Source organism: Pieris brassicae, chromosome 4 (genome assembly GCF_905147105.1).
Source record: "Pieris brassicae chromosome 4, ilPieBrab1.1, whole genome shotgun sequence".
Lineage (NCBI taxonomy): Eukaryota > Metazoa > Arthropoda > Insecta > Lepidoptera > Pieridae > Pieris > Pieris brassicae.
The window spans coordinates 21,999,235-22,013,074 of NC_059668.1; the positions used below are offsets into that span (position 1 = coordinate 21,999,235).

At 35.2% G+C, this 13,840-nt stretch overlaps 1 protein-coding gene across 4 annotated transcripts in view; it reads right to left on the reverse strand.

The window, feature by feature from the left end:
• Window positions 1-13,840, reverse strand: part of LOC123708201 (bifunctional heparan sulfate N-deacetylase/N-sulfotransferase) — a 136,194-nt gene that overhangs the window by 53,864 nt on the left and 68,490 nt on the right. For all 4 annotated transcript variants that reach the window (XM_045658776.1, XM_045658778.1, XM_045658775.1 and 1 more), the window contains one exon: window positions 13,637-13,825. In XM_045658776.1, the coding sequence (XP_045514732.1) occupies window positions 13,637-13,825 (189 nt within the window). The remainder of the gene's footprint in view (window positions 1-13,636; window positions 13,826-13,840) is intronic.

The following is a 13,840-nucleotide window of genomic DNA, read 5'->3' on the forward strand; positions in this document are numbered from 1 at the left end:
ATGCGTAAGACAGATACTCTATTGCTGCGCGGGGATCGAACGTACAACCTCGGAGGTAAGAGATAGCTGCTTTTCGAGAATAATAATTTTTAATTATTTAGGAGATCTCTATAGTAGGTCCCCAACAGGTGACAAGGCAAAATAAGGTATTCACGTAAAGGATGCTTTCAATTTGGCAAAGGTTCGTTGCGGCTCAAGCTGAATGGGAACTTGCAAATAGCATTTACGAATTTCTGGCCTGTCCGCCTTGCTAAGTGCATTACATTATATGCATTTGTTGGCAACTGCTCGTACCAGTTACTGCCACTTTACCTTAATGCTAACCGCAAAATGTATATCACCTGAGCTCAGCGGCAGCTATGTAATATATTATTTGAATCAAAACAAAATTTTAATATAATACGGTCACAAATCAATGAAAACGATGGCCAAATTCCATGACTTGGAATTCTATCGAACTTTGCTTCAGCATCCACCGTGATTTAGACCGTGGCTTCCAACTACTTTTTCCTGCTCTCAGACCTCAAGAGACTGCTCGCTGGACAGAAATTTTGCGCTAATGAAGAGGTCAAAGAAAACGAAGCCTATTTTGCCTTACAAATTTTTATGTACCATGGATAGTTTAGGAGATATAGCCAATACCGTGTTTTCACCCCTTTTTCCAAGATGGCGGCCGGGGTACAAGGGCGCCAACCCCACAAACTTGAGGTTAAGCATGTATTGCCCCCCCCCCCCCCTACCTGTCCCATAAATAAAATTGCGTCCTCTAACAAATTTTCAGCCAATGGAACATTTCAATGGACACATTTGACAACAAATAAATGTCAATCCTTTACTCTATATTATCCTATATTTTTACGAAACCTTTAATACGTTCTTTGATTTGAGAGGAAAGTTTACCGTATCGACGAGATGAACATCAGATGCCCATGAAAATTTTAGATTGCTTTTTTATTCTTAAATTTTCCAATGTTTTAGTTCTGCTATTTCGGACCAGCCGATCTCCACTTATAAGTGTAGGACTACTGATACTACAATACTTATAAACATATTGGGTGATATAAATTCATTGAAATATTCATACTTTATGTTCCACCAGTTTTAAATGTAATCGAACTGAATAAAAATCTAAACATCTTCAAAACAATATAATTCCATCGGGATACATTTTTTAGCCCTTCCCAACAGCAGCCGAGCATAATGTATGGTTAATAGTTAAGTATATTAAAACGCTGGCGAAGAGTTTCTTGCCAATTTTATACGCCCGCTTTCCGATATATACAATTACAGAACCAAAATAAAGTAAAAACTTACAAGCTAAGAATGTGCTATTTTTTTACTTCATATAATATAAGAAATTACTACTATAATGTTACATATATTCTATGTAAAATTCATTTTGCCAAAAACACAAATTTGCACGCCATTACATACGAACTGTAAATTGTACCACCATAACATTTTTGCAATAAATTATTATTATTTTTATGATATTTATGATTTCCAGTATTAACACTATTTCCAGCAATGGTGACTAGGGACTGCTCTCTACAAAATGAATCAGACGTTTTATAGAAATTGCCATTGAAGAGCCACCCTTGCTATATTTTATTCAAACACAAAATACAGTAAAATAACATCTAATTAGCTTAATTAGTAGCACCACAATGCTAGGTATAAATTAAAACGTCAATTGTAAATGGAATGTTAGGCCTACTTCGCGAGGACGGAATTCCTTGCTCGAAGATAATAAGACTTATTCACGAGTTGTGGGCGTTATCAAAGTTTAAGATGATTGCATTAGACCGGATTACGGACATACGTTCTCCTTTTAAAATGTCATCACAAAAACATATATAATAACTATATTTCTTTTATATTCAGTGATATATTAAACGATAATTAATTTAAGGGATATAAAGATTATTTTCGTTAAATTTTTGTATTCCCAACAGCGAACTGCGGTATCCACACCCGGTGAGGGTCTTGACTGAGGGATGCGACCACCAATTTAAAGTAAGAGTATACTCCTTCCTCAAAGGCTGGCAAAGCACGCACTTAAAATGGATGTCCATTGGCTGCGATGACTGCCTGTTGGGCATCTTGGACATTAGTTTGCCCCCCTATACTATAAAAGTCAAGTATGTTTTCATCTATTCTGCCTTGACTATTGGAGTATCAGTGATCATCAAAATCTGTCAATGGACAAAGGATACATGCTTCAATTACAACAAACAATTTGAAGTAATTAAAAATTAAGTTATCAGTATGACGTGTATGTATGTAATAATATCAGAATTTGATTTATTCAGAATGATAATTATGATTCGTAACTATACGTATATGTATGTTTCTTCAAACATTTTTCGGAAACTAAATGTGATATTGATGATGCTGGAAATCAGTTATTTCTAACTCAGAGAACATTCAAAGTTTCGTTTAAATCCGTTGTTATTGAGATGTACATACACGTTTATTATGTCGTCTGGTACTTGAAGCCTAATCTTAAAATACTTTCAATCATCATTAAATCATCTTCCTCTTTTCCGTTTATTGTATTTTGACCACCAGTTTAGTTCCTTCTTGACATGTGCCCCGCCCATTTCCACTTAAGTTTATTTAATTTTATTGTAATATCTGCTACCTTAGTTATTCTTCTTAATGATTTACTCTCTTTTATCTATTATTTTCTTTCATTCATCGTTCCTTCGATCTTTAACACGCCTGTAGCTTTGCGTTTTATTGAACTCCCAAGTTTGAGATCCATATATTAGTACACACAGCTGTCTGTACATAGTACAGTACAGCAGTTAAATAAATAGCGTTTAACAAATATAAATTATATACCCGTTGACTTACAAAAATATCTGAGGTCACGATAAGTCTATGGGCTGACTCTAATGGCATCGAACTAGAAGTTAGTGAACTAACGACTCATACCTATTTATTGGACTAATGCCTTTTTAACGCTTTTGTATATTTTCTTTTATATTTGTTTTTTTTTCTGAATAACAAGGAAGTAGGTTCACGTCATTAATAATCGGTATTATATTATTAATGGTCAATCGTGTCATTCCTGAGAATGTTCGAACCTAATTTTTCTATTCATTTAATTTAATCTTGTTAAAACCTTCTGCTGCAACTACCACTGACTTCTGTATGTGTCAAAAACTTTTATCTCCATCAGAGTTTATTTATATTACATCGACACACCCATATCACCTACAGCTGAGAGTTTTTGAAGCATCTTTTGCCGCGCGCTTTTTTTCTGACCAAAACGACTAAGGGTCGTTCAAGAATATAGCGTACCAATTCTTAAATGGCTAGAAACCCACTAGCTAGCTCTTTGGCATTGAGAGTGTCCAATCGCGGCGGCATAAGAGGAGTCTGCCCTAACCTGTCTTAAGCCCTGTTTTAAAAGAAAAACTAAGGCCATAATTAAATTTGGTGGCGGTTATGGTATAAATACGTTCAGATATATGTTAAAGTGTTTCATAACTTTATTTGAAGCTTGGTAACAACTGGCTTCAATTGTTTAAAACTAAGATAACATTAGGGGTTGCGCTCGATTAACAAAAAATTAACTTGACTTATTGAAGAATTCGTAAATAATGACACTTATGTTATTGGACATTATCAGAAATAAGAATGTTAAATTACAATTTATGAGTGCGGTAAATACTAAAGGGCTCATTTTGGCATCAAGTGTGCAATGAGTGGTTACTCTTTGTTTACGCTTTTAATTATTTACTAATATATACATTATATGTGAATGTTAGGTTACATAACTCCAGCATATACAAATATAAGATCTTTTTCTTTTGTCGAGTGCGCTCACTGGCGCAACTATGTTTAATACAACATTTTAAACAAATCCGACACTTTTATTACATTTATCTGATACGTGACGCAATAAAACTACCCATTTTCAGATCACAGTCGTAACATAATGGAATTGCAATACGCGAAAGTCACTCGTGTTCTGAAACAGCAAGTGCAAAGTGCAGCCATTTCTCTCTGTTTTACAGTTTATTATTTTAAGTAAACCTAATAGATTTATATTTCATTTTACCAATAGTAATTTCATATTAAGGCTCTCATGCAAATTCGTAAATAGTACTTGGTCAATCGATATTTTTAAATTTAATATAGAAAATCTACGAGCCATACTAATGAAGAACATGTTAAGTTTCGTCTTGTTAGTCTCAGTTTCTAGAAGTTTTAGTTAAACTTGACTGAGTATTTAAAAGTACATTTCGTATAATAAACGGAGTCATTCACACATTAGTCAGCTTCACATATTAGACATAAATCTGTGGCGCTACAACCTTTTTTAGGTCTGGGCCTCACATTTCTTTATCTGTTTGATGATCATTTGTCAATCTAATAGGCATCAGCCTTCTGTGGATGAGTCACGAAAACTGGTTTCCTCGCGATGTTTTTCTTAACCGTTCTAGCTAATGTTAAATGCGCACACAGACAGAAAGTCCATCAGTGCACAGTCGGGGGTCGAACCTAGTTTCTCAGGGATGACAGTCGCACGCTGAAGCCACTAGGCCAGCACTGCTCAATTATTATTATCATTAATATTATTTATGTTAATACTACATTTTGTGCTTTTATTATTGTTTTAGTCACATTAATAAATTATTTTTATATCAATAACTCTCGCTTTTCAGGACCTAATATTGTTTATATGAAGTATCACTATATAAGCGTTAGTAAGTTTCATGAATCCTATTCTTCATCTTAATGTTCTACGCAAATTGTTAGAGTAATTAAGCTGTTTTGACAGAGCTAATGAGGAACGTGGTTAAGCAGACGCGAGGCGCTAATGGGTCTGACTGTCACCGCAACGACTTCTAGACTTCCTCTTACTGGCACCAAATTATACGCCACATCTTGCCTCATCTCTAAACGAGTAGATAGATAGAGCCGTAGAGCAAATAGATTAGTTAATTTGTATTTACTTTTCAGAGTAATACAATCTAAAGCGTGGTTTGTTTTAGTCTTGTTGACGCGACAAATGCATATAAAAGTAATTCTACAACTTGTTTACGTTAAGCTATCTAATAACGAGGTAGTCCATTTATTAGCCGCAGTAAATGCCTCATCTTTCTCTTACTATAGACATTGTTTCCTCTCGATGTACAACGCCAAATCTGCCTTACAGATCGAATAGGTAGTACTATTTTTTTTTTTCATGATGTAAGTGTTCGAATAGAAGACATTTATTTTCTTTATCTCACAGACTGACATAACATTGATTAAACTAACCAAATACACAAACAAATAAAAAAAGGAATAAGGTACATTTTACGTGTGTAAGGTGTGTGTGTAATTCATTGTGAGAGGAGCAGACAAGTTTATTCTGCTAGAGACCACAACAGTTAGTTTATAGTGTCAATAGTAAGATAATTTCTGGCATGTCCTTTAGTTTTGAATTTAATTATTACAAATATATAAATTTCTCCTTTTTAGATAACAAATGAGCATAAAACGGTAGTAATTAAAGATATAGTTATTCAAACATACAAATTAAGGTCGTTCCACAATATTACGCTCATTTGCTTCATGTAATAATTAATAATCTTAGCTAACTGTTTACTACTCCTGTTTGCTTCAACTGTTTTGAATTGTGTTAATTAAGTTTTGCGTTGGTCGTGTTTATTTCTGACATAAAATACATAACCCGAGACAGTTATTGAATAACAACAGCCTTATTAACATAATTAATTCACTAAAATATGTTTCGTTATAATTACGGCAGAGTTGGACTAATAGCCTCCGCGTGCGACTCTCATCCCAGAGGTCGTAGTCGATCTCCAGCTGTGCATCAATGTACTTTCTTTCTATGTGCGCATTTAACATTCGATGAAACGGTAACGGAATACATCGTGAGAAAACCAGCTTGCATTAGACCCAAAAAATCGACCAGAGTCCTGTGTCTCATAGGTAGATAACCTACTTGCGTTTAGATTGACAAATGATCACGAAACATGTAATCTGCGGCTCAAACTTAAAAGGTCTGCGCCATTGTAGAGTTTAGTTTGTAAATAAAGTTCCGTAACCTTGGATATGGGGCAGATACATTAAGATCCACCGCTTTTGCAATACGGTACAACGATACTAGCAATTGTTGCAATAAGAATAATTTATTACCATACTTATAGGTAACCTTTTTTTTTTTTTTTTTTTATGAAGGAGGTAAAAATGCACAACTGCAGGCCCGCGAGCGCATGCAGTCGCTATCGCGGGGACTGTGGGGATGGTTAACTCTTATCCCTCTGCTAATCAGAGGGGAGAAACCCGACCCACTAAAATTTCCTCCTGAGCCCTCCATATCGCCTGCTATGCCGGACACATTCATTCTGAATGAATGACGTCTGGCACCGCATTGAGTCCCCCGGGGGTCGCACTAGGCATTCAACCCAGGGACTTATAGGTAACCTAACCTAACCTAACCTAACCTAACCTAACCTAACCATATAAAGCTTATAAAGAAAATCGTCTAAATCAATTTCTAATATAGAAGATCATTGAATTAAAAAATGCGACGATTAATTATATTATTATATTAATCATTCATCGTAGTAATGTCATAGTACGACCACACCGATCCCAAGTTTTCCGACTTGAAGTAATGACGCGATTCGTACGGCAACAATTATTTAATTTCCAACTAGCCCCAACACAAACGGGGCCGGAAAAGTGCTCATCAACGCAATTGGGCGTGCGAGTCTCAACTGGATCTCAACCGAGTGTCCCTCCGTGATAATTCGCAAAATTACATTCATTTATCGTGTATTCGCTTTATTAATCATAAGGTCAAACTAGTTACAATGTCATTGTTGCTGCGATATACTCGTTATTTTAGAAAAAAAACATATATTGTTTATATAACAAACATGCCTCATGTTGAGTGTTAGCGCCGCCCATGGACACACATTTCCAGAAGGCACGCAAGTGCGTTGCCGGCCTTTTATTAACAGTTAAACCAGGATTCATGGTTTTTTCAACATGTTAATGTATTTTATGTACAACGTTTGTGATATTTATCTGCGTTTCCGGTCACAATAATAAAATATAATAAGAGAAAATTATAAAAATAGCTAAACACACATTATTTAAATAGAAGAGACCCTGGGAGATACGACCTCCAATTGTTTAAAGTAAGAGTATACTCCTCCAGCAGACGCCAGCTGCAAACCCAATGAAATGGGTGTCCATGGGCTGAGATGACTGCTTTTTGGGCTTCCCGTAGGTTCGCTTACCACCGTATCATATAAAAAACATATACGGATGTCCACTCCAGAGATACGTATACTACGTAACTGCAATTTTGATGAAACTTGGACTGTTCATTGGTCAAAGTTAGCACAGGAATAAATCCTAAAAAAATAATAATAAATCATCAATATAACTTTCAGATTAAAGACCTTTTTAAACAGCCATCACTCACACACACGTGATTAGAAGCGAACATACTCAAACATTCATACTGATAACCACAATTTTTTACTCGATTTAAATTGTAGGTAAATTATTCGTTAAAATAATTACTTAATAGAGTGTATGAGTGTATGTTTTCTCATAAAACAACTCTGTTTCTATTATTTGTATCCCATTTCAATGAAATACTCGAGTTTAAAATTCTCGACATTGTCGATTAGTTTTAATAACTGAACTTTTTAGCACTTCGTAAACACGAATGTTATGTAGTATGTTTTTGTTGTTTATTATGTTTGCCTATAAGTGTTTATAACATTAAATATTGTACTTCATTTTTCTTGAACCGATGTATCAGTGTGCCGAGCGTTGGCAAATTATATGTCAATCAATGATATGTTTGTAAATGGTAGGATAGGTCTAATGTTATGTTATAATACCATTTAACAAGAACTTTTATCAATACATATTACGAATATGATGGATATTCCTACTAATGAGCTTTATTTTCCAATTATAAAAAAACATCTTTTATTAAGAAGAAAAATCATATTTTTTAAATTCAAGAAAAAATGTTGAGGAAACTAATTCCTTAGATGTCAAACTTCACAAACAAGCTTAGCCGTCTCCAACAACTTTGCAATAAGTTTCAAGTAGCGAACAATTTTTCCAACAAGACGATTGACATCTACGATGATCTAACAGACAGCCATATTATCTCGTATTTACTATATATCTATATAATTATGTGCGCTAGCAGGCGATTCTCAAGGATATATGGCATATACATAATAAATCAATGGCGTTACAACCTTATTTTTAGGTCTGGGACTCAGATTTCTATATCTGTTTCATGATAATTTTTTAATCGAATAGGCAAGTTGGTGATCAGCCTTCTGTGTCTGAAGCATAACATCGACTTTTTGGGTCTAAGGCAAGTCGGTTTCCTCACGATGTTTTCCTTCACAATTCGAGCTTATGTTAAATGCGCACATATAAAGAAAATCCATTGGTGCACAGCCGGGGATCGAACCTACGACCTCAGGGATGAGAATCGCACGCTGAAGCCACTAGGCCAACACTGCTCAATTATTATAATCAAAATTATAATCGCATTCAAACGATAAGGACTGAAAATATACCTAATACAGTTTGTGTTTGAGGCCATACATTTGACACCGATTGTAAATACTTTAACTTTGAAATTATTTTATGATCTTAATAAGAGATTGTAAAAATGTATATGACATTTGCATGCCTATATATATGGCTGATTGTGCGGATATTTGTAGTTGATAAACACTGTAGCACTGTCTTGGCAAATAAACTATTATTATTATTACAAAGTAGAAAGGATTCATTAATTAACTCGTCATGACCAGTGACCAAGAAATTTGTGGACACACAAAAATTACTACACATGCTTGGAACTCTGAATTATAAACATCCTTATTTTGAAGTCATGAACTGACTTCAAAATGCCTGTATAGTTGCAGAAATCCTGAACAAACCTGCAACATGCTACCAGCCAAGCACTTCACAGTCCGCAAACATTGTACGTAATAGTCATCAACAAAGCGAACCGGGGTTATATACGTTAAACATTTTAAAAGATACTCAGCAAAATTGCTTTTACAAGTCCTTAATCGGTAAGCTTTTTGCTGTTAAGTACAATAAAGCTATAATAATAATTACGGAATCGTTCGTAGGTTACGTAAATCATTATTAAATCTTTATTAATTTATCCATACAATAATTGTTAAGTTGATATTTCTAAATATTGTTACGAAGACGGGTCGACTGCATGTTTCTAGATTTTTCCACTAGTTAGAGAACTTTTCAGCAGGCTGTAATATGATTTCTGACCGTTTCAGGAGAGGGTCAATCACACATTAGATAATTGTAATTTTCATAATGTTACCCTAATTTTCAGGAAGCTGAAACCTTCTTTTCAGTCGGTTTCAGAACACGTGTAGTAGAGTGGTGCAGTTTTCAGGGGACCCGTTTTCAGGCGTTTTCAGGCCTAGGTATACCCCTTTGATGAAGGAATATTCTAGACCAAACTTTCTAGGTGTGAGACAAGGACGAAATGATACGATAGAGAGAGAGAGAGAAGATCAGAACTTTCTCGAAACTAGACTGAGCACTCTAGAACGCCGTACGACAAGGACGGATCAACGTGCGAAAGAGACAAAGAGTGCGGACGTTCTAGAATTGTGCAATCGCTACTCAGTAACAAGCCCGCCTAGAAAGTTCTCGAATATTGTTTAGAATTATTCCCAGGGATATATAAGCGAGCCGAAACGCGACTAGTCGCCTTTAGTTTTGAATGCGATAACAAGAGCGAAACACCGAAGCGATAAAGTGCGAATAAAGTGAATATAAGTGATAAAGTACTGTGTGAAGTGTGCAGAAGTGAAGTAATTAGTGACTGTGTTTTTGTGTGTTATTAGTGAATCTCTGCAATTAATTTTGTGCCCATAAATTCCTCATTGATTTATCAAGAAATAAACCCTTGAATAAATCCACGGCATTTTCTATCCGATCCCCTAGCTCGTAACAATATTAAGTTTTGTTATTGTTTGTATTTCCCGTTTTAATTTTTTTTAATACAGAACTAGACAGACGTTCGGCCACAATCGCACCTGATGGTACGGGAGATATGGCCTAATAAAGGGCACATCTGTACAGGGAATGCCTCTTCCTTTTAGAGTAAAAGCCTCCTCCATATTTTTTAATTTCTCTGTCTTGAGCAACATTAACTTATTCAACGAAGAGCGGTTCGAATCGTCGACGACCAATCACTTTCCGTGCGGCTTGATCCCTTGGCGTTGCGTAGAGATGTTGGGCATCTTCTACCGCATTTACCATGGGGAGTGTACAGAAGAGTTGTTCGGTCTAATACCCGCAGCTGAGTTTCATTATCGGACGTCAAGGCAAAATACGAAATACCATCCGTATCACCTCGACGTCCGTCGTTCCACAACTGAGCGTTTTCTAAGGCAGTTTTTGCCGCGCACCACCACTATGTGGAACCAGCTGCCCACTGAAGTATTTCCGAACCAATTCGACTTAGGGTCCTTCAAGAAAAGAGCGTACCAATTCTTGAAAGGCTGGCAACGCACTTGCGAGCCTTCTGGCAATGTGAGTGTCCATGGGCGGCGGTATCGCTTCACATCAGGTGAGCCTCTTGCCCGTTTGCCTGCTATTACATTAAAAAAAAAAAAATCATCCAACTAATCCCCGCTAGTTATATAACGTCATCTGTCCACATTTTCTATTGTCGTCCTTTACATCTCATACTAGTAGGTCCAGTCAATTTTGCTGTTTCAAGTCTCCATCTTATATCCCACGCTCTAGAAATATGACCTGCCCATTTCCATCTAAGCCTCTGAGCGTGTACAAGTGCATCTGTAAGTTTGTTTTGTTACGATCGTCAACATCTCTTGTTTTGTTTATTCTTCTCAACTTTAAGATGCTTTTTATCCATTCCATTGCATTTTTGTTGTTGAGTTGTGCTTTTCTTGTTGCTTTCTTGCTAACCCACATTTGACCTGCACAAAATGTCAGACAATGTACAATACTTGTCATATAACTTTTTTTTTATGTAATTAGTATGGAAAGCATATTTTTGTATTTAAAAATTTCCCAATATCTCCAACTCTTGTGGCTAATGTGGACAGGTATTCAGCAAATGCCCTATGTCCCGTTAAGATCTGCATCATTTGTGGGCTAGGTCTTATTTGTCCAATAATTTTGTAGACGTCTATTACATATAACGTTACTTACATATACATATTTTCGTTGATTTATCGGTATGAGTTTCTCTGTACCGTTTTTCCCACTCCAGTATCGTTTTCTAACTTTCGTCCCTAATGTTTCCACCGCCTTCTTTGCTAAGGCTCTCTTGTTTCCCGGTATACCAATGTCGCCATTAATCTAATGAAGTTCTATGTTGATGCCCTTTTCTTGGCTTGTGCTGAGCTCATGTGGATTCTATCTATACAATTAACATTCTAAACACTTCAGCTAAATTTTATAACAATATTAACGATATTTTTATTGAATTAAAACGAGGTTGTTAGTAATGGACTCTACCCAATTGTTTATCACTTCATTAACTAACAAATATAGGAATATTACATATAATATATATATAAGGCATAAGAAACACTTCTGGAATATACTAAATAAGCAACAATTATATTAAACATTGAAATTACATTCACTTAAATGCCAAGGCCTGGATAACAGTAAAACACTATTAACATATTCTAAACAAGAGTCGCATAAATTCCAAGTTGTTTAAGCTTATTTATTCCAGCGACGATATCGATTGTAATGCCGGCTATTGAGACTGCATACTAATGAAAGTACTAGATGCACGAGTTTTGTTCCTAAGGACCTTAAGGGCCGCATCTGGATAAGTAAGCCAATCAAACGCTGGATGTTTTATTGAATTGATCATTATCGTGCTTGGTCCATTGCCTTTTGTGGTTGTGCTCTCGTAAGATCTTGTTGTATATTTACATTTGGAATATACATCTGTGTACTATTATACAAAGCACTAGCCGAATCCATTATAACATATGGACTTACAAGTTATGGGAGAACATGCAAAACTTATCTAAATCAAATATTTGCAATACAAATACGTATTTTAAAAACAATTGCTCCCTTAAAATTAAAATCACAATATAAAGCGGACTACAGAAAGCTATTTGCATTTTTCAAAATTATACCTATACACGAGAAAGTACAACTAGGATTATTAAATGAAAACTACTTTACAGAAAATTACCTCAAAACAATTAAAACTCACTATCACTACTCAACACGTAGAAAATTAAAAAACGAATTTCTATTACCCAAATACAATAATTTATATGGGAAAAAAACATTAGATTACATTATTCCAAATTTAATAAACTCGATACCAGCTACACTTCTTACGAATATAACAAGAAACAATATTAAATTTAAATTAAAAAAATACTACATAAGTCAAACAATTATAAATTATGCCATATACGTCATTAATATATATATATATATATATATATATATTCGAATATAGGAACTCATCCTGTATGTGAATGAGAATTCTCGACAAGAACAGGTTTCTTGCATCGGCTATCTATGCGCGTCAGTGTTTAGATGTGTTTATGACGTTTTACGTGCAATTTTAAATCGTTTGAATGGTTTGATTGTTATAAATTTACAGTTTATATGTCACTGGCCTTAGTATATATATATGTGTGTTAATGATTTAATTATGTTCGACGTCCTGGTGGATAGAAAAACTGTGCACAGTTTGTGTTTCCACCACATCAACTACCTTTATATTAAGAACACTTATACAACAATAAATAAATAAAATAAATAAATAAATAAATAAATATGTGTGGTCTTTGTGCATGCCGTAAAGTATTCTTAAAATAGAATTTCGTATCTACACAGGCCTTACTATGAACTCTCAGGTACACTCGAATAAAAACGCACTCACACCCATTCACATACTCAACATTCACGCATACTTATGACTTTTACGACCTACGTTTGATTCGTTGTAACACTAAAACTACTTTTTCTTTAAAAAAAAAAATGTTTTTAACGTGCGCTATGTACCACTGACTAGATGTTATCTCCCTAGTGTTGGGACTAGCGATATAATAATTTTGTCACAACTACATTTCTGTCATGAATTTATTAAATACATTAAAAATTAAATACAAAAAAAACCTGACACAAATTGAACGCAGACTGCCTTCGCATGTAGTGATTATGAAATATCTTAAACCCTGTGAAATTGTAGTTCTGTCTTGATATAAATTATTAAGCTTATGTAATATAACGCTTGAATATTATACAACGCACCGAGTGGTGCTATAAATTCGATCTCCTTGAGTCCTTGTTTGGTTTGATTAAGTTTCAATCGATTTAGGACAAACTGCGCTTTCCCTTATAACTTTGTATAAAATCAAATACTCATATACATACATAAATGGTCGTTTTAACACGTCTAATTACACTCTTTGACGTAGAGCGGAGAAAAGGTACTCATATCTCTATAATTCCTATACTTGGCGTTTCAAAAATGTTGTCCGGCAATCCTCACTGCATATATGCAAATATGCTGCCTAAAACCACAACATATTTTTATCTAATTAAATTTTGCAGGACATACCGTATTCTGTTAGCAACAAGCAATTCTGCAATGTCTCGTCCAAGCCGCGAGTATAAGGACTCAGCGATGACCAGGACCTTTGCATCGATGCGCAGACGCGCGTCTGATCGGTGATCACGGGCCTGCTGCTGCGATGCGAGTAGGGAACACTGCGACAACGGGCGAGGAACTCGATCTCTCCATACAAGGCTGTGGGAGAAAAAT